We start from the raw sequence: 27,035 nt of genomic DNA, 5'->3' as shown, positions 1-27,035 counted from the left end.
CGAGGAGGTTGTGGATGAACTAGTACAATGGATGAGCTGCCTCGCGAGGGCTCTGGGTGTGAAGGTGGAATGGATCCGGTCGTTCTCTACGGTGGAGACTAGCCTATACTTATAGTGGCATTGGTCATCTTCCCTCATAACTTAGGCGGGAAGGGATTCCACAACGGCCAATTTAAAAGGGGACAAGAAGTACATTTTATCCGGAAGAAAGGTGGTCTTCGCTTGCAAAGCTTCTGGTCGTGACGCAGAGGTGGGCTCGGCGATGACATCCGTCCTACCGAGCTCGTGGTCTTGGTCTTGTTGCACTGGAAGAAACCTTTGGGGGATTCCTTGGAAACCCGCGTACGTCCTTGCCTCCTTAGCACCAAAGAGAAAACTGTCCTTCACTGCATCCGCTGGCGCTCGTCTGGCCCTGGTCGTCATGGCTCACGTCATTGAGAGCCTCGTGAGGCTGGGTACCTGCATAGAAGTCCCCGCTCCTCCGGAGACAGGCCCGGGGCACCGCTCCTCGAGAGGTCTTGGCGTCATCCGCCTCGCAAGGGGTCCTCGCAAGGGCCTTGTCCTGGGGGTTTTATAGCTGGGCCGCACCGGGCCGTCGAGGAGTCCGCGCGCTGGGCTGCACGCAGACAAGTCTGGGTACCCCAATCTCAGAACGCCGACACCAATAAAAGTGATGAAGGAATTCTCACTTTCTTTGACAGTGCCATACAGCCAGCATAAAACCTCGTCAGCAAAGGCCAAGCATACACCACCCTGAATATTACAGTGGGAAGTACAAGAAAGTAATTAAAACCCATATATTTAATTAAAATTTAGCTAGTCAAATTCTTGTGTGTACACTGTACAAGATTAGAGGCAATACTCTCGAAAGGTGCAGTTTTTTAGAGAAAAGGTCCGAGCACACAACTTACATTGAAATCTACTCCATTTAGCAACATTTTCATGTGATGTGCCCGCGCATTTGAAGATCGAAGTTTGATCAATTAGCAATAAAAATGTGAATTATATGGCAGAAAAGTTGCATAGCTAGAAAATATTTTGGACCTCATGCATCTGACACTGGTACTGGATACAGTATGCTCCTAAAAAAAGGACACTGGTACTAGATGTCTAGATGGCACAGAGCTTTATTTCCCGCGAAATGTCCAACTTCCCTTGCACCACTGCACAACAGATTTGGGCGGTGAAGACACCGGCACTACCGACAGGCGCGTCGAGCTGTGCGGACACCACCACTGCCGCCCGCGCTTGAATGATCCTCCTGCCTCGTCGTGGTAGGAAAACCCATCTGCCGTCGTCGGCAACAGGCCGGCGCGTATCTGCTCCGGCTCGACGTGCTCGTGCTGCTCCGAGAGCTTCTTGGGCAGGTAAAACGGGGAGCTGTGCCAGACCAGCTCCAAGGGCAAACCGGACGAATTCTGGAGCGGGAGGATGTAGAAGTGGGCGCACGCCATCAGGATCTCAGCGGGCGACCGTGACCGTGGCGCGGCGCGGGGCCGCGTCGGCTCGAAGCCGTAGCGGTGGCAGCGTTGGACGGCGCGAACGAAGGACGGGTACATGGCAGACGGAGCAGGGGAGTTCCTTCCGTGGACGGCCATCTCGGCGAGGAGATCCTTCATGGCCTCACGGGCAGCGCCGAACTGGGGCGGGAGGAGCTCGACGCAGCTCGTGGCGACCCTCATGGTGTCCAGGGACTCGGAGAAACGGAACGCCGCCATCATCTTGAAGTTCTTCTCCCACGCCACGTCGTGCTCGTAGGACATCCACAGGCACGCCGCCGCCGCCGCCGTCCCGTCGCCTCCTTCGAGCTCAAGCCACCATGGCTGGAGCAGCATCACCGCGGTGCCGCCCTCCATCCTGAGCGACAGTTCCGCCGCTTCCCCAGCCGCCAACGACCGCGCGAACGACGGGAGGAACATGAGGGTCTTGGGACGGCCGCCGCACCTGACGAGCTCGAAGAAGCCGTCGGCGCCGTCGGCTATCCTCTCGAACCTCCTTACCGCGGAGTCGGTCAGATCGTCCCCGGAAGTTGTACCCCGGCTGAACGGCATGAACCGCTTGGCTGCTCGCGCCACGCGCCGTGGGAAGGAGTTGCTTCGCGCCTTCCCCAGCTCCTCCAAGGCACTGGTGTTTCTTTTGTTGGAGCGTATGATGCCTTTGCCTTCCTTGATCACACGCTTCAACTTGGCCTTCCAACGGAGCAGCGGGGCGTGCGTGACCTGCCAGTCTTCGGAGATGGCGATGATGGTCTCGAGCTTGAGCACGGCCATTTCTACTCGATCCACCTTCATCTCGCCGGTCTCGTTTTCCCCTGATAAAAGCAAACATAATCTTTGCACTGCCTCACCGGCGACGGCAGAGCAGACTGTGTCTGCCATTGATTTGCTCTTTGGAATCAGCAGGTAAAGTTGGGTGCTGGTGAAGGTGGTGTGTGTGTGGGCGGCGGGGGGGTATTAGGTGCGAAACAACGACGGGCGGACTCGGCGATTGCAAGCTGTGTGGTGTATCTTAGACTTTGTCAACTCAAGCAGACTTATAGTAGTGGTATAGCAACGTCATTTGGAGCATCTAATTGAGTTTGCTTACTACACCGGCTTCTCTTATTTGTTCTTTGTCTTCCGGTCAGAGCTGCCGACCCAAAAGGAAAAGCCAGATGTCACTGGTGTCTATAACTACCGTCACTTTCTGATTTCTTCTTGGAGCGTCTATTTCTCGAGCGACTCGATGATGTTATTTTCTACCACTCCCTCAGTTGCTTCTTTTATTGACCATCTTCAACATTGATCCCTCATCAAACATTTGAAATTGATGGGGAGGTGGTTGTAAACAGTCAACAGTCATTAAACATGTTAGACGTCTTATGTGTCTAGTCATAAGTATCTAACAATACAAGATGCAAATGTGCTAGATACACACATTTGAAGTTACAAACAAAGTAATAAATTCGTTAAGAAAACAGATCAAGAACATGGTACAACCACGTCTCATGGGTTTTGATGAGTTTCCCTACAAAAACTTATAAACCCTGCTTTCAATATAAAAATGAAAATGCAGTGCTCCGGCCGGTTCTTGGGTAAAAAAAAAAAGCATGGACTAACCATGCCGTATCAGATGTTCTCCATAATAAGCTGAAAATAAACTCTTAGCATATACCGCTAGATTACATAACTCCAAGGGGTGTTCTTCACATGTTACTATGGCATGGCAGCGTCCGTCTCTAAAATTCAATATCATCATTGGTGCAAAAGTTACACATCGTTGGTGCCTTGAGCGATGAACCGTTACAATGGCTGTGTAACTCTGCACTTCCCTAATTTATAACTTGGTATTACAGAAGAAATACAGTGTTCGATGGCTTCAAAATCTCTTTGGGCACTCAAAGAGCAAACCGTGACCATAGCTGCCCCCAGTTACCGACCGACCATATAGCATGACCCTGTCAGTCTCTTATGCATCCGCATCAGCCCCTCGAACTATAGCTCAAGCCATTCTAAGACGCGACGCTTCTACGTAAGGTCCGTCAAAACTGTCCGTTTAGCGAAACATCAGCGCCGAAGCTTTGCTTGGGAACAGATTAGTTTGTTGCACCGGTGAGCTGTTCCACATGCAGAGTTATTGCATCGGGGCACGGAGATTGGGCTTTTAATAGTTCCAATCGATGGAACGGGTGTGCAAATTGCAGAACGTAGTCTTCATCTACAAGAGATGGGGCAAACGATATCACGCACGTGAAGAGAACTACTCAGGATTATGAATGGCAACAAGTGCATATTTTTTAGAGAGGAAGGTGAATGCATATAGTAGAGTGGTGAAGGAATTCTCACTTTCTTTGACAGTGCCATACAGCCAGCATAAAACCTCGTCAGCAAAGGCCAAGCAGACACCACCCTGAATATTACAGTGGGAAGTGCAAGAAAGTAATTAAAAACCATATATTTAATTAAAATTGAGCTAGTCACATATATGTTGCATAGCAAGTAATTTGGTACTCCTACAAAAGAGGGTAGTTATCAATTATCCTACGTGTCAAAACAGAAAAGGCGAATGCGGCATCAGAGTAATGGTAAGTGTACACTCCTTTCCACTATTATTTAAGATTTTGTAAGACAAACCAGTTATTCGACTTTTTTATATAGGTTATTATGCTCTTCTAAGTTCTAATATTATACTCACACTCATGTTCTTCCTTTACATATCAGACTCCACTGTTGTGAATAAACAACACGGAATTAATTTGGTATACCTGCCAGTAGCTCTTTGCTTTCACTTTTTGTGTGATATCTTTAGTTCTTAGTCTCTCAGTTCGTATAAGTACACCAGCATCATTCCTGCAAAGCCAAAAAGAGAGGAGTGTAACTTGATCAAGTTAAAACCAATTTTGAACATTACAGCCAATCCATCTACACATCGCAAACAACAGTGAACAGAGTCAGATAGAAAAGGTAATCGTACTCCCCTTCCTAATTGTATCAACCATATAGCCAATGTTAGAGGATTGGCGACACGCCGGACAGCCTTCGCTGGAAGTGGACTGAGAATGGAGCATACTCGGCCAAGTCTGCCTACCTCGCCACCTTCCACGGTTCCACCCATCGCCAGGCCTGGAGGCTTACTTGGAAGTGCTGGGCGCCACCACGGGTGCGCTTCTTCCACTGGCTTGCGAACCTCGACCGCTGCTGGACTGCCAACCGCCTCGCGCGCCGTAACCTGCCTCACCCACCCTGCTGTCTGCTATGCGATCGGGCCCCAGAGACACTACACCACCTACTCCTGGGATGCCCCTTCGCTCGTCAGGTGTGGCATGAGATCCTCTCGTGGCTGCGCCTCCCTTGCCTGCCGCCCAACAACGACGCCACGCTTCACGACTGGTGGCGCCTGGCTAAACGAAACACGCCCAAGCCGATGCACAAAGGCCTCGCCTCCGCCACTCTGCTCGTGCCATGATGATTTGGAAACATCGCAATGGCTGCGTTTTCAAGAGAGACCGCCCTTCGGTCACCCTCCCTGATCGCCACGATCAAGGCCGAGGCTGCTCTTTGGGCCAGAGCAGGGGCCCTTGGCCTCCGCGTCATCCTGCCCCAAACCTGGGATGTTCACTAATGCCCTGGTATTTGCCCTGTAACTCGCCTCCTAGGAGGATTCTAACAAACCCCCTCTTTTCAATACAATGAAACGCAAGTCTTCTGCGTTTTCTCGAAAAAAAAAATTGAATGCCTTTCTGATTGAATGCCTCATTATTAAGCAAAAACCACAGGTTATGTAGCATGCAGTGTGTTAAATGTGTAGAACAGAAGACCATACTGGGTGGGATATGTTCATACCACTAACAGTAAGCACAAAGGTTTGAACAAAATGCTTAAAAAGTGGTCAAACAAATTAAACTGAAGGAACTACGAACTCAAAAAAGTTATGTATCATTAGGCCTGTTATAATAGATAATTTGATACTCCCTCCGTTCCTAAATGTAAGTCTTTGTAGAGATTCCACTCGGTGGACTACATACGGAGCCAAATGAATAAATCCACACTTAAAATGCATCTATATACATCCGTATGTAGTTCATTGTGGAATCTCTACAAAGACTTATATTTAGGAACGGAGGGAGTACATACTAAAGCTCTGATGTATGGTGCATTCAAATCGAGAGTATGGGGCTGAGAACCCAACGAAGAATTCAGATAAGCATCGCAATTTGAAATATACACGAAATGGGTTTCCTTCTGTATCTAATTGACAGCAATAGTATAGCAATTACCCATACCATAATCCTTGCATATATGATAACCATAAAGACTCTTGAAAACCATCTCATATTAAGGACTTAGGACTTATTCTCTGACAGGAAGCTTGAAGTACTAACAAAGAGTGCCGTGATGATTGAATAATACCTGAATCCCACAACAACATACGACACGCCAGCAAGGAATGATTGAATCTGTAATATTTAGTAAAGTAAAAGTTAATGTTTCAAGCTATATAGAAGATATGACTTCTGAAGATAAAATACTATGAAGCTGAAGTTGTGATCGCAGAGAGAATCATAACAAGATCGCCATGTAAAGTTGTTAGCATATATCCTCAGTCCCCGCATATAAGAAACAAATCATCCTCAGAACTTAAGGGAGTCAATTAAAAATCTAAGAAACTTCATAGAAGGAACTTTTCTAAGATCATATGGAGCACAGTTTCAATATAGAATTTCACGCTGTGGAAGAGAACAGAATAAGAAGTTGCAAATGATAGTTATGATAAAAAAAAATGGTGTCATGCAATTAGCTAAAAAATAAGAGGACAAGAAATTACCCAAAACCTAAGTAACTTCTCTCTCTCGAATTTTTCCACCGTATGATACTCCAGCTGTTACAAAATTCAGAGTGGTGACTAGATTGAATATATGTGGCATCAGAACACTCAAAGCTCATGGAAAAGAAGAACAACCTCTCTGCTTGTTTTTAACTCCACATAGAACCGCCTACCATCGTCGGTTGAATCACAGCAGTCCATCTCAGCACCCATGACAATGCGATGCGCGCCCAATTTCGTCTTTATTACAGAACAATACTCTACATTTGCATCAATGCCGCTTCCGTCTTCATCAATGGAGTTCTCAGTGGCAAGATTTTCAAAAGAATAGCCCCAAAAGCATCTGAGGATCAAGCATGGGCACCAGGAAGAAAAGGTATCAAATTGATATTCACTACAAATTCATCCGCTGTAGTGATGACAATTCCGAATATGATTACAAACATGAAGGCACCAGCTAATAAAACAGGCAAATGACGAGAATGACATGCAGCCCTTCACACATTTCCAAGCTTCCCAGAGATACTTACATTTTAGAAAAACTATATTTTATTACATGATATCAGATCAGAAAAATGTCAAAGAATTAAATCAGCATTAACAACTCAAATTGGAAAGATTATGTTATGGCCGGTTTAGCTAGGCCCACCGGGCATCTTAGCCCACAAGTTATCTTAGGTTAATTCTTATGCAAGTTATCTTAGGTTAATTCTTATGCAAGTTATCTAGGTTATAAACATAGGCTGTAAGACTCTTTTCGAAATTAAGCAATAAAGATATATCTATCCTATTGCCCGGCTCCAGAGGAGCCGGAAACCCTAGCCCTCTCCTGCCCTAACCGCCGCCACCCTTCTCCTCCCTCGCGACGGCGCCGACGCGCCGGAGCTCGCGTGCTCGCCCCCGACCTCCGCTGTTCTGCCCCTACAACCTAACGAACCGAGTCGGTAGGAACCCTAGTCCTACCAATTTGGTATCAGGTACCCGGGTTTCGACCATGTCTTCGCCGCCGCCACCACCGCCGCTGCCCGTCAACTCCACCACCGACGCTGCCGCTAACTCCTCCACCGCCGCCGCTTCCGCGCCAGGCATCATGGCCTCGCTCTCGGCGGGCGCCACAGCGTCGCTCTCGGCGCCGACCCTCCCGGCACCTGGCACCGCGCCACGGGCGGCCACCAGCCCCCGTCCAACACACGCCGCCACCGTCACCTCCCCCTCAGCCGCAGCAGTTCACACCGGAGGTCATGGCCGGCGTGCTCAACGACCTCGTCGCCGCGGTCCAGGGCATCCACCTCTACTTGGCAAGTCCGTACGGGCCACCTCCACCACTCCATCCAGCCATGGCCGCGGGTCAGCAGGCGCTGTCGTGGTACTCAATGCCGGGGGCCATCACCGGAGGCTACCCGGCGCTTCCCCCTCCGGCGGCCTCGACGCCGCCTTGGCCACAGTGGCCGACGCCGACACTCGCGGCGCGGCGCCGCCAGCCGCCGCCCAGGGCCCGCAGTGGCCGACCTGGGCCACCCCGTCCGCGCCCCAGTGGCCGACGCCGGCACTCGCGGCGCCACCTGCGCCGCCAGCTCAGTGGCCGGCCTGGACCGCACCGTCCCCAGCCGCGCCGTCCCTCCCTGCGGCCACCGTGCAGGTGCCACCACCGCCCCCGCCCAGCCCTAGCCTGGGTCGGTCCACGCCGAGCGGACTTCCGATCCAGGAGGTCCGCTTTCCGTCGTCACCGTCTCCACTTCCAGGCTGGCTCCACGGGACGTCCCCTCCACCGGCTTATACGGAGGCCCGGCCGCCGTCGGGTTCCCAGTTGCAGCCCGAGGCGTCAGGCGCCACGAGGAACTACGCTGGCCTTCCCACCATGGACCGGGCTCCGTCATCAGCCCTCCGCACCGCCGAGGCAGTGGGCCATGGCGCGCCACACCAGCAGCCGCCCCGGTTCGCCAAGCTCGATTTCGCCACGTATGACGGCACGGAGGACCCCCTCAACTGGCTCAACCAGTGCGACCAGTTCTTTCGCGGGCAGCGCACCCTCGCCTCGGACCGTACCTGGCTCGCCTCTTATCACCTCCGCGGCGCGTAGACATGGTACTACGCTCTCGAGCAGGACGTGGGCGCCATGCCTCCTTGGGAGCGCTTCCGCGAGCTCTGCCTCCTCCGCTTTGGGTCCTCGGTTCGCGGGAGCCGCCTGGCGGAGCTCGGCCGCCTTCCCTTCACCTCCACGGTGCGGGACTACGCCGACCGTTTCCAGGCTCTGGCATGCCATGCGTCGTGTGTGATGGCGCAGCAGCGGGCCGACCTCTTTGTCGGTGGCCTTCCGGATCACATCCGCGTGGACGTTGAGCTTCGGGGACCCCAGGATCTCCAGTCGGCCATGTACTACGCCCGCGCGTTCGAGCGCCGCGCGGTGGCCATCCAGCAGGACTCACCGTTCCAGACCGTTGGGTCGCTACCCGGGCCGGATTCCGCGTCGGGTCGGCCTGCGCAGGCTTTTGCGGCACCCCTCACCGCGACCGCGGGACGCCCGTTCCGCCGGCTCACCCCAGCCGAGCTCCTCGAGCGTCGCCGCAAAGGGTTGTGCTTCAACTGCGACGAGCCCTACACGCCCGGCCATGCCTGCTCGCGACTCTTCTACCTGGAGGTTGCAGACTACATTCCGGAGGACGCCGTCGCTGCTGACCTGGCCGCCCCAGCTGTCGAGAAGGTGCTTGACGCTGGCTGATCGCCTCGAGGAGTTCCGCAAGCGCTTCCCCACCTTACAGCTCGAGGACGAGTTGTTTGTGCAGGCGGGGAGAAGTGTTATGGCCGGTTTAGCTAGGCCCACCAGGCATCTTAGCCCACAAGTTATCTTAGGTTAATTCTTATGCAAGTTATCTTAGGTTAATTCTTATGCAAGTTATCTAGGTTATAAATATAGGTTGTAAGACTCTTTTCGGAATTAAGCAATAAAGATGTATCTATCCTATTGCCCGGCTCCAGAGGAGCCGGAAACCCTAGCCCTCTCCTGCCCTAACCACCGCCGCCCTTCTCCTCCCTCGCGACGGCGCCGACGCGCCGGAGCTCGCGTGCTCGCCCCCGACCTCCGCTGTTCTGCCCCTACAACCTAAGGAACCGAGTCGGTAGGAACCCTAGTCCTACCAGATTACCCTTGGGCTATCACAATTCCTATAAGAATTAATTACAAACTCAAAGCATCACCATATTCAGCATACTAAATTCCGACTATGTTCTTTGTAACTCAATCTTCCTAATGCTAGAGAGAGAGAGAGAGAGCACCATGAAACATCAAACTCAAACTTAACAAAATACCCCCTGCGTAGGTAGGATTACCATAACACTATTTCCTTTGTAACTCTTCCTATTGTCAACAAGAACGCCGGGGGGGGGCGGGGGAGGGAAGGGAGAGTCACCTCCTGCGCTCAATCTCGCTCTGTGGTCTTTCAGGGAGCTTATGGACATCAAGGTATACAACACCGTTTCTTTTGTGCACACCCATCTTCCATGGATCTTTTAGATAAGCCGTGGCCAATATCTGACGATTTTACAAATAGTCACATAGACTCTGTCAGCATACAAGCATAGTAAAAGAAATTACACAAAAAAAAAACAGTTCTATTACAGTGTCCTGCAAAATATATATGCATCTGTCATTCAATTAAACTAGATACAAAAAACATGGTAAGCTGTAAGGATAACTACCTGATTCTTGTACATGGAAAACATAAGTTACAGCAACGGAAAAGAAAAAAAATGTTATGATTTAAATAGTCTGCACTAACTCCGCCTATGTTGTCTCAACATAGCCGGTCCCAAGCCCGGGTAAAGGAGGAGGGTTGTGATAGGCTTGGCAAGCCAACGTAAAAACTCAGCCACTCTTATGGAGATGAAACCCAAAAGATTTTCGTTGGGGCGTAACCCTCTCAGCGACGCGCCACATCGGAACCCGGGTGTGGTGGAAAATGGGCAAGGGCCGGGCCGTCACCCCCCAAGTGGCGCGCCGTATCTTGATCCGGATATGGTGGCAAGTGAGCGAGGATCGGGTCGTCGCATCCTTAGTGGCGCGCTACATCGGCGCCCGGATGTAGTGGAAAATGAGCAAGGGTCTTCGCATTTGACTCGACGAGTGCGAAGGGTAAGGAAGCTAGCCGAGCCTAGGAGGATTCGCTTAGGTAGCTGGAACGTAGGGTCTCTGACAGGGAAGCTTCGGGAGCTAGTTGATGCAGCAGTGAGGAGAGGTGTTGATATCCTTTGCGTCCAAGAAACCAAATGGAGAGGACAGAAGGCGAAGGAGGTGGAGGATACCGGCTTCAAGCTGTGGTACACGGGGACGGCTGCAAACAGAAATGGCGTAGGCATCTTGATCAACAAGAGCCTCAAGTATGGAGTGGTAGACGTCAGGAGACGTGGGGACCGGATTATCCTGGTCAAGCTGGTAGCTGAGGACTTGGTTCTCAATGTTATCAGCGCATATGCCCCGCAAGTAGGCCACAATGAGAACACCAAGAGGGAGTTCTGGGAAGGCTTGGAAGACATGGTTAGGAGTGTACCGATTGGTGAGAAGCTCTTCATAGGAGGAGACCTCAATGGCCACGTGGGTACATCTAACACAGGTTTTGAAGGGGCGCATGGGGGCTTTGGCTATGGCATCAGGAATCAAGAAGGAGAAGATGTCTTAAGCTTTGCTCTAGCCTACAACATGATTGTAGCTAACACCCTCTTTAGAAAGAGAGAATCACATCTGGTGACTTTTAGTAGTGGCCAACACTCTAGCCAGATTGATTTCATCCTCTCGAGAAGAGAAGATAGGCGTGCGTGCCTAGACTGTAAGGTGATACCTGGGGAGAGTGTTGTACCCCAGCATAAGCTGGTGGTTGCTGACTTCCGCTTTCGGATTCGTGTCCAGCGGGATAAGCGTGCCAAGGTCGCTAGAACGAAGTGGTGGAAGCTCAAGGGGGAGGTAGCTCAGGTGTTCAAGGAGAGGGTATTTAAGGAGGGCCCTTGGGAGGAAGGAGGGGATGCGGACAATGTGTGGATGAAGATGGCGACTTGCATTCGTAAGGTGGCCTCGGAGGAGTTTGGAGTGTCCAGGGGAAGGAGAAGCGAAGATAAGGATACCTGGTGGTGGAATGATGATGTCCAGAAGGCGCTTAAAGAGAAGAAAGATTGCTTCAGACGCCTATACCTGGATAGGAGTGCAGACAACATAGAGAAGTACAAGATGGCGAAGAAGGCCGCAAAGCGAGCTGTTGGTGAAGCAAGGGGTCGGGCATATGAGGACCTCTACCAACGGTTAGGCACGAAGGAAGGTGAAAGGGACATCTATAAGATGGCTAAGATCCGGGAGAGGAAGACGAGGGATATTGGCCAAGTCAAATGCATCAAGGACGGAGCAGGCCAACTCTTGGTGAAGGACGAAGAGATTAAGCATAGATGGCGGGAGTACTTCGACAAGCTGTTCAATGGGGAGAATGAGAGTTCTACCATTGAACTGAATGACTCCTTTGATGAGACCAGCATGCGTTTTGTGCGGCGCATCCAGGAGTCTGAGGTGAAGGAGGCTTTAAAAAGGATGAAAGGAGGCAAGGCGATGGGCCCTGATTGTATCCCCATTGAGGTGTGGAAAGGTCTCGGGGACATAGCGATAGTATGGCTAACCAAGCTTTTCAACCTCATTTTTCGGGCAAACAAGATGCCAGAAGAATGGAGACGGAGTATATTAGTACCAATCTTCAAGAACAAGGGGGATGTTCAGAGTTGTACTAATTACCGTGGAATTAAGCTGATGAGCCATACAATGAAGCTATGGGAGAGAGTCATTGAGCACCGCTTAAGAAGAATGACAAGCGTGACCAAAAATCAGTTTGGTTTCATGCCTGGGAGGTCGACCATGGAAGCCATTTTCTTGGTACGACAACTTATGGAGAGATATAGGGAGCATAAGAAGGACTTGCATATGGTGTTCATTGACTTGGAGAAGGCCTATGATAAGATACCGCGGAATGTCATGTGGTGGGCCTTGGAGAAACACAAAGTCCCAGCAAAGTACATTACCCTCATCAAGGACATGTACAATAATGTTGTGACAAGTGTTCGAACAAGTGATGTCGACACCGATGACTTCCCGATTAAGATAGGACTGCATCAGGGGTCAGCTTTGAGCCCTTATCTTTTTGCATTGGTGATGGATGAGGTCACAAGGGGTATACAAGGAGATATCCCATGGTGTATGCTCTTTGCGGATGATGTGGTGCTAGTTGACGATAGTCGGACGGGGGTAAATAGGAAGTTAGAGTTATGGAGACAAACCTTGGAATCGAAAGGGTTTAGGCTTAGTAGAACTAAAACCGAGTACATGATGTGCGGTTTCAGTACTACTAGCTGTGAGGAGGAGGAGGTTAGCCTTGATGGCCAGGTGGTACCTCGGAAGGACACCTTTCGGTATTTGGGGTCAATGTTGCAGGAGGATGGGGGTATTGATGAAGATGTGAACCATCGAATCAAAGCCGGATGGATGAAGTGGCGCCAAGCTTCTGGCATTCTCTGTGACAAGAGAGTGCCACAAAAGCTAAAAGGCAAGTTCTACAGGACGGCGGTTCGACCCGCAATGTTGTATGGCGCGGAGTGTTGGCCGACTAAAAGGCGACATGTTCAACAGTTAGGTGTGGCGGAGATGCGTATGTTGAGATGGATGTGTGGCCACACGAGGAAGGATCGAGTCCGGAATGATGATATACGAGATAGAGTTGGGGTAGCACCAATTGAGGAGAAGCTTGTCCAACATCGTTTGAGATGGTTTGGGCATATTCAGCGCAGGCCTCCAGAAGCTCCAGTGCATAGCGGACGGCTAAAGCGTGCGGAGAATGTCAAGAGAGGGCGGGGTCGACCGATTTTGACATGGGAGGAGTCCGTTAAGAGAGACCTGAAGGATTGGAGTATCGACAAAGAGCTAGCTATGGACAGGGGTGCGTGGAAGCTTGCTATCCATGTGCCAGAGCCATGAGTTGGTTGCGAGATCTTATGGGTTTCACCTCTAGCCTACCCCAACTTGTTTGGGACTAAAGGCTTTGTTGTTGTTGTTGTTGTTGTTGTTGATTTAAATAGTCTACACTGAGAGGACCATACCTTGTTAAGGTTGTTGCGATACGTCTGCAAGAGGAGCATATACATGATCAGAAATTCCAAGCATAGCATACCAAAATAACAAATATGAAGTTGGCAATAATGCATTTTACCACAAAATGTATATTCTGAAGAGGTAGATTTGAATTTCTTATGCATGCAAGAAGATCGCCAAATCCTTGAGAACCCAAATCTGGCATTACACCACATTAACCACGAATGAATGCTCTCAGATAAAAACGAATTCAAGAGGAAGAAAAATTTCCAAAATAACTGAATTATTAATGGATCCTACTGTTCAAGAAATAAATTTCGGAATTAACTTCAATAATTTCATTCCTTTCCATTGTATATTGGAAACAGTTAGTCTGTTAATTCTTGAAGATTTATTTTCTTTCAGGTCCTTCCTTATATGCAAACAAAATTATCCAATCTTACGAAAAACACAGATGCAATACCTCAGCTGAAATATAGTACAATAGCGCAAACTCACTATGAAAAAAGTTTATCTATGTAGATGCCTTATAAGTGGTTCACTTAAGGTTTCAAGACCCACCTGCAATACAAAACAGTTGACTCTACCATATAGAATAAGGGAAAGGTCCCATGCTATCAAGATCTCCATATAAATGTGTGTAGGTTATTATGTGACAACTGAAACAGAGTTTGTAGGGAACAATTTTCAGGCAATAACAACAATCGAGTTGATAGTATTAACTAGAATGTAGAAACAACAAACATAACTTCAGAAAGGAAGTACCTCTTTTCTCTATAAACGTTTCAAATCCTTTATTTAGATCTTCACCAGCATAGTCACAAATATTACGTTTGAAAAGCCTCTACAAAAATGGATGTTTAGTACAACAGCCAAATTTTAGGGCAAACTTTCTTTAAAAAAAACGTGTATTCAGAAATCAAAGGTTCACACTCATAGATAATGAAATTGATAATCAACAACTCTGAGATCTTACCAAGCTGCGATCATCAAAATATACATCCCCACCCTCAACACGGCTGTAGCATGCGATCTCACATGGCTGCATGAGGTAACAAAGGATAGCCCTTCAGAGAACAAATACATCAAACGAAAATCAAAAGAACACGGTACTGTTATGCACCTCTTGAAAAGCAACCGCTTTCCTAGATAAAGTTTCTTCACTCTTATTAAGTTTCATTTCTGAAACAAAACCTTCAACGTTACGCCCATTTCCATATGAAAACCTCCCGCCGTGGCCATAATTATTTCGTCCTCCTGGATGGCCTCCTGGCCTTGGAAGAATAGGTGGGCCCCTGCCACCTCGTCCTCCTCGAGAAAAATTGTTGGTGTTCCGTATCGGGGGCAGCACTACAAAGAGAGGCAGAACATATAAGAGGGTGTTAATGCCTTATCTCCCAACCTAGATACACTGGACTTTTCAAAGCACTAGCTACCAAGTCCCCAGAATATCGAGTATCCAGGCAAGGGAAACAATCCAGTCGTCACATTCTCCGCCAAAAAGCATGGGCGTTATGTATCACTAATGGAGTATATATAGGTTGAGTGTGCGCAGATTTCAGTTAGATACACACAAAGCATGAGCATGATTTAGGCTAGATACGCACAAAGCATGGAAATACAGTCACATTTTCAGTGCTGATCATTATGTTTGATTTTTAAACCCTTATATCTATCGTAGTCTAGTGAGATGGTATTGTGGAAGAAACTGTGATCAAGTTTGTTTGGGAAACAGAATGAGATTAGATTCAGCCTTATTCCTAGTTGTAATTTACTGCAGAATTAAGTTCGAATTTTAGTTATTTACAGATTGCCGTTCTTTAGTATACTTGTCTAGTTTCAACCCAAAAAGGACATGAAGATAGTCGAATGTATCTTTCCAACTCACAGTGACCCAATTATATATATGGTTTCATGGTTCGTTCTTCTACTCTCTTCAGTACTTCTGCTTAATGCTTTTGTAACTCAAGTCTCTCTGACTCTACAAATTCAAGCAAGAACCAGAAGATGCTAGCAGAGAATTTAATCCAACATTATGCTCTGACATACACCGCTGAAAGTTGGAACAATGATTCGAACACAAGTCTGCAGCAAGAAGAGTTCATCGTGTACTGAAGCGAGAAGGTTAATTCTGCCACAGACCAAACGCTCACTGCAGCTCCCAGAGCCCCACGAGCAACAGAACCAGCCAATCACACAGAAACTGGATAGGGTTATGTAGCAATCTCCTAAGAAATTCTGCTCGCTAAACACTGAGGAGACGAACTTGGCCCAGAAGAATCTATAGCGGCTAATTCAGTAGAGAGGCGGACCTGGAACTAGGTAGTTGCTACGCGCGGGGGTCTTGACGTACTCCTCGTTGTCGGAGCCAAACAAATCTCTAGCCTCCTCCTCGTCGTCCCCGTACCCGGCGGCGGGCCTGACGGGCACGACGTCGAACGAGTCGTACTCCCCGCCGTCCCCGTCGTCAGCGCCGTCCTCGTCCCCGCCGCCGGCGGCGGGGCTGCTGCTGCGGCCGCTGGAGGCGGCGCTGGAGGAGGAGGAGGAGGCGGCGGCGGAGGAGGAGGAGGATGAGGAGGGGGAGGAGGAGCCGGAGGAGGCGCCGCCTCCGCCCTCGGCCTCGGCTTCGGCGCCGTCGTATTCCTCGCCGAAGACGTCGACGTCCTGCTCCGCGAAGTCCATGGATGGGCGGGCCGGCGAGGGTTCGGGGTCGGGGGTCAGTGGGGGACCGCCGAGACGAAAGGTTCTCTTCTTCTGTTCTGGTCGGGGGAGGGTTTGTAGTGGGAATCGACACGGAGGCGGTAGGACGCACTGGAATAGGGTTCACCAGACCGACTTGGGGCCGGAACAGTAGCCGGAATCGGGACGCCCCGCTTGAACACCACTAGCCAAAGCCATGTTTTCTTTCTTTTTGGAGAAAGCCTCGTGTAGTAAAAACCTATGGAAACCTGAAAACATAGATGTGGACCGTCGGATCTGAAACGTGGGCTGTTGTGAACACTCTCTTTCTCCAACCGCATGAGGAAACCCCTAGGAGGCGGAGAAGAAGGCGACTTCGTCCCTCGTTTTCGCCGACGGCCGGATCGGCAGTTTCTTCGCTCTTCGGCCGTTGTTCCGGCGGTGAGAAAGTGGAGGAACCCGGATCCGAGCCTTAGATGCGTAAATAGTAAGGTAGGTTTCTTCAGCATGTGGTGGTGACAGCGGTGTAGTGGAATAAGATGGCTGGAACTTCTTCACCATTTCGGGAAGTGAAAGATCGTGGGATGTCGCTTGGAGGGGGGGTGAATAGGCATTTTAAGATAATTACAGTTTAGACTTGAACAAATCCGGAATAAAACTAGCGTTTAATTTGTCAAGCGCAAAATCTAAAACAACTAGACTCATATATGTGCACCAACAACTTATGCTAAGCAAGATAAATAGCTAGGTGATAGCAAAATATATATCATAGAACACTATGGCTATCACAAGATAAACTGCATAAGTAAAGAGCTCGGGTAAGAGATAATCGAGGCACGCGGAGACGACGATGTATCCCGAAGTTCACACCCTTGCGGATGCCAATCTCTATTTGAAGCGGTGTGGAGACACAATGCTCCCTAAGAAGCCACTAGGGCCACCGTAATCTCCTCACGCCCTCGCACAATGCAAGATGTCGTGATTCCACTAAGAGACCCTTGAGGGCGGTCACCGAACCCATACAATTGGCAACCCTTGGAGGCGGTCACCGAGCCCGTACACTTTGGCAACCCTTGGGTGCGGTCACCAAACCTGTACACTTTGGCAACCCTTGGGGGCGGTCGCTAGAACCCGTCCAAATTGCTCGGAGCGATCTCCACAACCTAATTGAAGACCCCAACGCTTGCCCGGAGCTTTACACCACAATGATTGAGCTCTAAAGCACCACCAACCGTCTAGCGCGCCCAAGCACCCAAGAGGAACAAGCTCTATGGTACCAAGCACCCAAGAGTAATAAGCTTCTCAACTTTTACCTCCACGTATCACTGTGGAAAACTCAAAACGATGCACCAAATAGAATGGCAAGGGCACACGGAGTGCCCAAGTCCTTCTCTCCCAAATCCCACCCCAACAACTAGTGTTATGGAGGAAAATGAGAGGAAGAACGAAGAAGAGAACACGAAGAACTCCAAGATCTAGAACCAAGAGGGTCCCCTCACATAGGGGAGAGAGTGATTGGTGGAAATGTGGATCTAGATCTCCTCTCTCTTTTCCCTCAAGAACTAACAAGAATCATTGGAGGGATTGAGAGATAGCAAGCTCGAAGAAGGTCAACAATGAGGAAAGAACACGAACTCAAGTGATTGAAACCATTAGGGAAGAAGACCCCCTTTTATAGGAAGGGAAAATCCAACCGTTATGCACACAGCCCGTGCACAAGCGGTAGTGCCGCTCGGGCGAGCGGTACTTCCGTTGGCACGGTAGTTTCAGTCGTAACATGTAAACTGAGAAACTCAAGGAGGCAGTAGTGCCGCCGGAGCGGTACTACCGCTCCCACCAGCGGTACTACCGCTAGGTGTTGCGTGTACAGGTGAAACCGCGGTAGTAGAGTAGGGCAGCGCGGTACTACTGCATGGAGCGGTACTACCACCCAGTACTGTCGCTCTACTTCCACGCAGAGGGAAAACGTATCTGGAGGCAAAAATATAAGCGAAGGTTCCAGCGGTAGTAGAAGGCCGGAAGTACCGTGCAAGCGGTACTACCGCGCTCTACTACCACCCGACTCCCGCTGAGATGACAAAGTATCCAGAAGCCCATGAATAAGCGGAAGTTCCCGCGACACTGGAACCGTGGAAGTACCGCGCAAGCGCTACTACCACTACCCAGGGCGGTATTACCGCTAGTGAGCTTCAAAATAGCCCAAGCAAATAGAAGGATGCAGGAAAACCAGAACTGTCGTAACTTCTGCATATGAGCTCTGAATTGAGAAAACTCAAGCTTGTTGGCTAGATGACGACAAGTACTATCCAAACAGCCTGCACTACTGGAAACAAGGAATTTGCCATCAACCAGCTCTTTGCCATCTGTCAGCTGATGGCAAAGAACGTCTTTGCCATCTTCTTATAAAAATCAGATGGCAAAGAACTGACAGACGACAAAGAACATGGTTGCCATCAGCCAATTCTTTGTCATCTGCTAGTGGATGGCAAATAATCTTTGTCATCTGCCAGCAGATGGCAAAGAGGTTGGCAAATCCTGTGGTCGTCAAGAGTGTAACGGCGTACCAGCCCCACCTCTTTGCCATCTGCTGGCAGATGGCAAAGAGATGGGGTAATTTTTTTTCAGGTAAAAAAAACTGTGAGGTTATTTTTGTTCTCATTGATTAAAATGTTTGTGTCATGGATTGATGACATGGCATCCATCCATCCATCCATCCATCCCATTTATGTAAACAAAAAAAAAAAGAGAAAAAAGAAAAAGAACCCCCACCCCCCGGGCAGCCCAACCACCCAAACCCTATCCCATCCCACTCCATTGTCGCCGCCCCAGATGCAATCTCGCCGCCACTCCATCCTCTCCAGCTCGCGCACGCTCGCCGCCGCCGCGGCCGCACTCAGGGCATAACGGACTTCCCCCGCCTGGATCTCGCGTCACTGCTCTCCTCCGTTGCCTCCCGGACTTACCCTCGCTCTGGATCCAGTCTACCAAGAGCCCAACCTCGCTGCCAAGTCCATTGCCGCCGCCTACGTCCTATGTTCCTACAGCAGGCGCCGCCACATCGCCCCCCCTGCTCGACTTTTTTTGTGAGGGGTTCCCCCTGCTCGACTCTGTCGGCTCTCCTCCAGCACGTGACCCAGGGTCGCATGGTGGGCTGCGCCAGCCTGCCGGCCGCAGGCCCCTCGCCGACATGGGCCCGAGCCCCACAAGGTGAGGCAGCCGCCCCTCCTCGCCTGGCGAGGCAGCTGGAGAAGAAGTCGCGGGACCGGAGGCTGCCATAGGACGAGATCCTCTGCTGCTGCTGTGTCTGGTGGTTGAAGAAGGGGTGTGTTGGGAAGAGGAGGCAGTGTTGAGAGTGCTCGATCTGGAACAGGACGAGCTTGGGCTGCATCGGTGTGTTTGCTGCTGCTGAATTTGCTAACTACTACTGCTCCCTATAGCGTTATTACATTTGGCTTCGTGCTTTACCAACGACCTCTCCTTCTAGACCTGGCTACGCAGGTCATCGGAGACGGGGAGGATAGTGGAGTATATAGTAAGTACTTTGTTTTCTGTGTGTGGCTAATGGGTTGATTCCATTTTATGCAGGCTCTGGTTCTCAACCTCCAACATGAGTCCCTTTCTTCCGTGCCTCGAACGCCATGAGTCATCATGGGCACTGCAGATGCGGAGGAGTTTTTCCGGGGCGATCTGCTTGTTCCCGGCCGCGCTGGTGTCAACTACCTCGAGCCACTATGACCATCCCAACCATGCTCACCCCCCTGTAAGTCATGTGTTTCTCCTACCAGATCAAAACAATTGTCAATTTTTGGAGTACAGTTGTGTATCAGACCCGTTCATGATTGAAATCGTGGTCCCCTAAACATGTGTTTTGTGAAATGTTTAGGAACGAATTGTTTGTGGATCTGCAAAGGGGGATTCAATTAATTTTCAGTTGTAGAAAAGGGAGAAGGGGGATTCAATTAATTTTCCTCCTCAAGATCAAAGAAACAAAATCTTTGTGGCGAGGATAGAAGGGGTTCACGACTTCACGTTAATACACAGACTATTGGTAAGGGCATTAAAACATATATCTGGTGTGAAATGGTGGCACATGCTTGATTAGAATATTTTCAAGTGTTGTAGGTGTACGGCTGTGGGGAAACATTTTCATGGTCTAATTTTCTAATTAATGTATGCACGAGACATGAATCTTGGATTCTAAACTTTTTCCTCGATGTTTGGGCTTCCTCTAACTTTTCGTATATTGCACACAACACACCACATAAATTCATGTCTTCCATGCTTGCTGTCTTGTAACAAACAGATGTTGGGATGGATACTAATTTTCTAAATGATTTGAACTCATGTTGTTTTCTATTCTACTTTCATTGGTTCATCATTCTGAACCATTCAATTGTTGGAACTCCGGCATATATTGGTCCTGAAGTTATGCTGAAGAAAGAATATGACGCAAGCTACGATCCATCCTATTTTGTGCTTTAAACGGTCTGCTGCATACTCTGCCATCTGCTGCATAACTTAATTCTGTTTGCTCGGCCATAAAAGCCTTACTTGATTTCTGAATCTTCCATTCACCTTTTGTTGTCATGAGTGGTGAATGGTCTTGAGGAGTAACCATTTAGATACTGTATGTTTTTTTGCTCAAACACGATCTCGACATTGATAATAGCAAAGAGATAATATACGCCTTATAATCTTGTAACTGTATGTGCAGAAGTAGTTGTGGTGTTCCTTCCACCCTATGAATTAGTCTGTGAAGAGGTGAATAGTCAGGAGCCCCATGGAGCCAAACAAACATTATGTTCAGGCTACAGATTATATTCATACTACAACTTGAGTCTGAATTTGTATTGATACACGAAAATGTCATGTGTGCCAAGAAAAGCATGTTAGCTGTACAATCAATTTTGGTGTGCATTTCTTATTTATTTTTGAGTCGGACGTGTGCATTTCTAATTAGAAGTAGAAGAAGAAAGATGTGACACGGACTTCCTAAGATCACATACATATAGTTGAATAGTATAATTAGAATAATAATAATAAAATTCAAAAAACTTATTTATTTTGGCTACAAATTTGCTGGAGTGTTATAGATGTGCATACCATTTCGTGAAGGAATAACATAAAATGGTGGTCGGGACAAACAAAAATTGATCATTTTTAAAGCTTCTTGGAGCATCGATTTTGTTTAATATTGTGCAAAGCATCACAAATATTTTTTTCTTCATGAAATTTTGCACATAACCAAAAAAATGTAATTTTGTTGGGGAGCAGGATTGCACATCTGATGTAAGATAAAGATATAAGTACTGTTAGACATGAGACCTACTCGCGCACATGTCAATCTCAACATGCATCTTGTTGTTCCGTGCAACGCACGGGCATCTTACTAGTGTTATCCTAAAATTGGCTAACTGTGGCTCATATTGTTTTCCCCAGGTAGCTCATGGCGAGTGATGCGTGAGCCATCTCGATCCTTTTGCTCTGTTATTATATTTTAGCCATGAAGGATTTACTGCTAGTCAGTTCGTAGTGGATCCGGCTGTTTGCTGAACTTTTGTTCTTGCTTGTGCTATTTTTTTTACTGTTTAGATGGCTCAATTTACTTCCAATTTTACTCTTGAGTTTTCCCATGCATGCATACTCTGTTAATTTATTCCGAGTGCCCATAGTTCCCTCTCTAGCAGCACCACTTGTGCTCTTGTCTCACCCATAACAACAATTTACTAGTAGTATGTCTCTTGGCATGGGTGCTAGCTTAGGTCCCTTCTACTACTACTCCACTTAGTAACTTGTCTGTATTCTATTACTTTGTACCTATGTGTGTGAGCTGTGTTATATTCATCTTCCTCAAGTACTACAACACTGGTAGTTGTACACATATGATGGTGATTCGCTCCGGTCATTCCAGTTTTGGCGGTGGTGGTGCTGCTGCTCCTATGATGGTAGACTCGTCTGATTCCCCTAGCCGCATCCATGGTGATGAAGCTCGGCCTAGGCTAGAACCCCCTCCAGTGAGCTCCTCAAGTCCTCTTATACCCCTCCTACTTGCTTGTTGGTTCTATGCTTTGCCTTTGTGAGGTGTAATTGTTCAATTTTGTTCATAGTCGAGCATTGGATGATATTGTATTTGTCATGATGTACATGGTTCATGAACTATGCCAACCTGCAGCTTTGTTGTACTAGTGATAGTAGGATAATGCAAGTTTTGACAATCCATGCATATTTCTGCATCATAATAATCTTCTTCTTCTAGTCTTCTTCTTCTAATTTTCTTCTTTCCCATTTTACAGATTTGCTTAAGATCACGGAAGCTTGGGTTGATGGAGTGCTTGTATTTAGTTTTTGTTTTGACGTTGTGAAACTTGCTACCTATGGATGAAACTGCGTAATATTGATGAAACTATGTATATGTACGGATGAAACTTGCTATTATTGGTAACATGTGTTGGATATATATGTGTTCATGACTATTGGTAATATGTGTTGAATATGCTATATTGGTCATATAAATATATTTGTGTTTGATTTTTTGTGAAAAGGAACTGATATAAGAAAAATCAAAATTAAATGGGGCAATATAGTCACTTTGCCATCTGCTGGCAGATGGCAAAGAGGCCACGTGTCATCTACATGTAAAATTTGGGCCGGCCTATTTGGGCTCTTTGCCATCTGCTGGCAGACGGCAAATCATGCAGCCTTTGTCATCTGCTGGCAGACGGCAAAGTATGCCGTTAGCCTTCTAACGGGGCTAACCTTGTTAAGAGGCTTTGCCATCTGCCAGCTGATGGCAAAGGCACAAGCTCTTTGCCATCAGCCAGCAGACGGCAAAGAAGCCTTTACCGGCAGGGTTTCAGACAAACTGTTTGCCATCTGCCAAAGCCTTTGCCATCCGCCGATCATGCCTTTGCCATCTGCCATGGCAGATGGCAAAGTGCCAGATTCCAGTAGTGCTGGTTATAGTAAGAAGAGGCAGTAGAGAAATACCAGATGTATAGAGATGTGAAACCTCTATGAATGAAGAACCGACAAAAAACCAAACATCGAAATCATCATAGAAGATGCATGTGAACTCCGTTTTCGATGAACTCAAGCTTGTCATGAAGATGACCATAAGCTCCAAATCTCACAAGGAGAAACACTAAACAAGAACCAAGAAAGATGATGCAAGGATGCAATGGTTTGAGCTCTCTACGAATGATACGATCAAGCTACTCACGAGAGATCCCCCCTTGATAGTACGGCAATCAATCCTATAACCCGGTCTCCCAATTACCACCATAATGGACGGTAAGCTTCAAGCATGATCTCTCCATGATGCTCCACTTGAACTTGCACACCGCAATATTGATGACGATCACCACTTGATATCATCCTCCATGGGATATATGATATCTTCCTTTTGCTTGGACGACCACGGAAACATACCTTGAATCTTTCCAACTCTCTTCATTAAGATGATGTCTTGAAGGTAAACATGAATGTTCGCACAATCTTCTTCTTTAAGACATGCTTGCAATAGGCTCAACTCTCACGTGACCAATCTTTGGATAAATCCTTGAATAGCACCTTGGTCAACACATATTCTTCTTCTAATAACCGTGAAACCAACAGATGGTCTTCAAGCAATATCTATGGACAAACCCTTCAAATATAACTCAAGGCAACCATTAGTCCATAGAGATTGTCATCAATTACCAAAACCAAACATGGGGGCACCACATGTTCTTTCGACAAGGCCACGTATGGCTGAGACGACTAGCTTCTGGTGTTGTTTGCTCCCGCATTCGACGATTCATTGGGCGCTGGTTTCTTCGGGCATAGTCATTGATGTAGAGGCGACGGTCGGCTGTTGGAGATTTTGTGTCCCTCGTGTCCAACTTTGCCATGTCAAGGTGTCTCTTGTCCTTGCGGTTGGCGCCGGCGGATTTTAGCCGCATGTATATGAACTCTATGTGGACGTTAGAGATGTATCATCGGTGACGTGGTTGCCACTTCTTGAGCTTGAATTGGTTTTTCCCTTGAAGGGGAAATGGTGATGCAACAAAGTAGAGATAAGTATTTCCCTCAGTTGAGAACCAAGGTATCAATCCAGTAGGAGGAACACACAAGTCACCAATGGTTGCACCTATACAAACAAACAAATACTTTCACCCAACGCGATAAAGAGGTTGTCAATCACTTCACGGTTACTTGCAAGGATGAGATGTGATAGAGATAGGTATAAAAGATAAGTAAAAGTGCAAATAAAGTAAAGGTAAATAAATTGCAGCAAGGTATTTTGGGGGTTTTGGTTTATAGATCTGAAAATAATATGATAAAAGATAGACCCGGGGCCATAGTTTTCACTAAAGGCTTCTCTCTTGAAAGAACGCATACGGTGGGTAAACAAATTATTGTTGAGCAATTGATAGAAAAACGCATAGTTATGATGATATCTAAGGCAATGATCATGAATATAGGCATCATGTCCGTGACAAAGTAGACCGACTCTTGCCTGCATCTGTCAGTGTTCCGGGATCGGGGGTACCCAGATCCACCTGCCTGTAGCCCACGGTGTGGCTCCCTCGATGTCCTGGTACGACCCAACTACAAGACCCTCCAAGCCAAGACCCTCGCAAGGGCCTCCAGCCCTACGAGGAGAACAACATCAAGATCTCCCGAGGAGCAGCTCTCCAAGCCTTCCTCCCGAGGAGCGGATATTTCTATGCAGGTACCCAGCCTCACGAGGATGTGATGACGTGAACCATGACGACCATGGCCAGGCGGGCGCCAGCGGGCACAGAGGAGACACTTCCCCTTTCGGTGCTAAGGGAGCAAGGACAGACAAAGGTTCCCGAGGAAGGCCCCAAAGGTTTCCATTCCGGTTCAACAGGACCAAGACCACGAGCTCGACAGGACGGATGTCATCGCTGATCCCACTGTTGTGTCATGGCCAGAAGCTTTGCAGGTGAAGACCACCTTTCATCAGGATTAGATGTACTTCTTGTCCCCTTTCAAACTGAGTGTTGTGGGATCCCTTCCCACCTAAGTTTTGAGCGAAGAGGACCAAGGCCACTATAAATATAGGTTATCCACCACCGTAGGAGGCATCCCTGGATTGATTTCCTCACCACCAGAGCCCTCGCGAGGCAGCTCATCCACTATACTGGTTCATCCTCAGCCTCCTCGTGAGGCCAATCCACCACAAAGCAGGAGTACGGTTTTACACCGCAACGTGGCCCGACTGGGTAAACTGTCGTGTTCTTCTTCTTCCCCGCTCGTGCGAACTCGGCGTAGCTAGGCTGTGGGGTGGCGATCTTGGGACTTGAGCTAGTTGAGATCTTCGCACATGCCCCAAAGTCCGAACCTTCTTGGGTCTGCGGAGCCCTAGATCTGACATTTGGCGCGTCAGGTAGGGGCGTGTCAAGATCCTCCTTCCACGTCTCCACTTCACCTTCGCTTCGTCGCTCCCATGGCCGATGCACCCCGATTCCGCACCGAGCGCCGGGATGCTCGCGTCCCCCAGACGGCGCCTGTGGGCCGCGGTATTCCTCGCTGCTCTGCCTCTCCTGCAGCTAACGCCGCCACTGACCCTGCTGCTCATGAGCAGCAGGACTCGTTGCTGCCGCCCTCCGTGCGGCGCGATGGCCACCGCCATGATACGTCTCCAACGTATCTATAATTTTTGATTGTTCCATGCTATTATATTATCAACTTGGGATGTTTTATATGCATTTATATGCTATTTTATATTATTTTTGGGACTAACCTATTAACCTAGAGCCCAATGCCAGTTTTTGTTTTTCCCCTTGTTTTTGAGTTTTACAGAAAAGGAATATCAAATGGAGTCCAAACAAGCAGAAAGTTTATGGTGATTTTTTATGGACCAGAAGAAGCCCACGGAGCATCGGAGTTGGGCCGAAGGAGTCCCGACTCCCGAGGCAGCCACAAGGGTGGAGGGCGCCCCCTAGGGCGGCCCCGTGGCTTGTGGGTCCCTCGGGAACCCCCCTGACGTGAAACCAACGCTAAAAAATCCTATAAATCTCAAAACCTCTCGAAAGAAACCTAGATTGAAAGTTCCGCTGCCGCAAGCATCTGTATCCACGAAAAACCTCTTGGGACCCCATTCCGGTACCCTGCGGGAGAGGAAAATCATCACCGGAGGCCATCTTTATCATCCTGGCGGCCACCATGACGCGGAGGGAGTAGTTCACCCTCGGGGCTGAGGGTATGTACCAGTAGCTATGTGTTTGATCTCTCTCTCTCTCTCTCTCTCGTGTTCTTGATTTGGCATGATATTGATGTACCGCGAGCTTTGTTACTATAGTTGGATCTTATGGTGTTCTTCCTGCTACCTCTTGAGCATGTGTTGCTTTTCCCTTGAAGAGGAAAGGGTGATGCAGCAAAGTAGCATAAGTATTTCCCTCAGTTTTTTAGAACCAAGGTATCAATCCAGTAGGAGGCTACACACAAATCCCTCGTACCTACACAAACAAATAAGAACCTTGCAGCCAACGCGATAAAAGGGGTTGTCAATCCCTTCACGGCCACTTGCAAAAGTGAGATCTGATAGAGATAATAAGATAATTTTTTTTGGTATTTTTATGATATAGATTGGAAAGTAAAGATTGCAAAATAAAGTAGATCGGAAACTTATATGATGGAAAATAGACCCGGGGGCCATATGTTTCACTAGTGGCTTCTCTCAAGATAGCATAAGTATTACGGTGGGTAAACAAATTACTGTCGAGCAATTGATACAAAAGTGCATAATTATGAGAATATCTAGGCATGATCATGTATATAGGCATCACGTCCACGACAAGTAGATCGAAACGATTCTGCATCTACTACTATTACTCCACACATCGACCGGTATCCAACATGCATCTAGAGTATTAAAGTTCATAAGAACAGAGTAACGCATTAAGCAAGATGACATGATGTAGAGGGATAAACT

General features: G+C 48.3%; 1 protein-coding gene and 1 long non-coding RNA gene across 4 annotated transcripts; one reads left to right on the top strand and one right to left on the bottom strand.

Annotated features, from left to right (window-relative positions):
- Positions 1 to 3,069: 3,069 nt before the first annotated feature.
- On the bottom strand, positions 3,070 to 16,204 carry LOC123131394 (NAD-capped RNA hydrolase DXO1). Of its 2 annotated transcripts, XM_044551084.1 has the most exons (13): positions 15,727 to 16,203; positions 14,538 to 14,764; positions 14,391 to 14,456; positions 14,180 to 14,258; positions 13,533 to 13,612; positions 13,423 to 13,446; positions 9,711 to 9,832; positions 6,439 to 6,646; positions 6,304 to 6,357; positions 5,889 to 5,935; positions 4,244 to 4,328; positions 3,825 to 3,888; positions 3,070 to 3,696 (listed from the first exon to the last, which is right to left on the bottom strand). In XM_044551084.1, the coding sequence occupies exons 1-13, from the start codon at positions 16,094 to 16,096 to the stop codon at positions 3,575 to 3,577; spliced, it is 1,548 nt and encodes a 515-aa protein (XP_044407019.1). In that variant the 5' UTR covers positions 16,097 to 16,203; the 3' UTR covers positions 3,070 to 3,574. The 2 variants fall into 2 exon arrangements, with proteins under 2 accessions (XP_044407019.1, XP_044407024.1); XM_044551089.1 differs by lacking the exon at positions 13,423 to 13,446 and having other exon boundaries at positions 15,727 to 16,204.
- A 2,661-nt stretch (positions 16,205 to 18,865) lies between these two features.
- LOC123131384 (uncharacterized) lies at positions 18,866 to 22,498 on the top strand. Of its 2 annotated transcripts, none has more exons than XR_006464164.1 (4): positions 18,866 to 19,483; positions 19,679 to 19,853; positions 19,977 to 22,107; positions 22,387 to 22,498. It is a non-coding gene; the product is annotated as an uncharacterized lncRNA (long non-coding RNA). The 2 variants fall into 2 exon arrangements; XR_006464166.1 differs by lacking the exon at positions 22,387 to 22,498 and having other exon boundaries at positions 18,870 to 19,483; positions 19,977 to 20,141; positions 21,533 to 22,380.
- Positions 22,499 to 27,035: the final 4,537 nt, after the last annotated feature.

The sequence above is a fragment of the Triticum aestivum genome, chromosome 1B (assembly GCF_018294505.1).
Source record: "Triticum aestivum cultivar Chinese Spring chromosome 1B, IWGSC CS RefSeq v2.1, whole genome shotgun sequence".
NCBI lineage: Eukaryota > Viridiplantae > Streptophyta > Magnoliopsida > Poales > Poaceae > Triticum > Triticum aestivum.
The sequence above is the reverse complement of the archived record's forward strand: the minus strand, read 5'-3'. Positions and strand labels throughout refer to the sequence as shown.

What these genes read in the sequence shown, in the direction of transcription:
- LOC123131394 (XM_044551084.1), bottom strand. Translation starts at nt 16,096, where the DNA reads ATGGACTTCGCGGAGCAGGACGTCGACGTCTTCGGCGAGGAATACGAC. An exon ending in TAGCAACTACCTAGTTCCAG is followed by an intron (nt 14,765 to 15,726) that starts GTCCGCCTCTCT and finishes CTCTCTTTGTAG; the next exon opens with TGCTGCCCCCGATACGGAAC. An exon ending in TTCAGAATATACATTTTGTG is followed by an intron (nt 13,447 to 13,532) that starts GTAAAATGCATT and finishes CTCCTCTTGCAG; the next exon opens with ACGTATCGCAACAACCTTAA.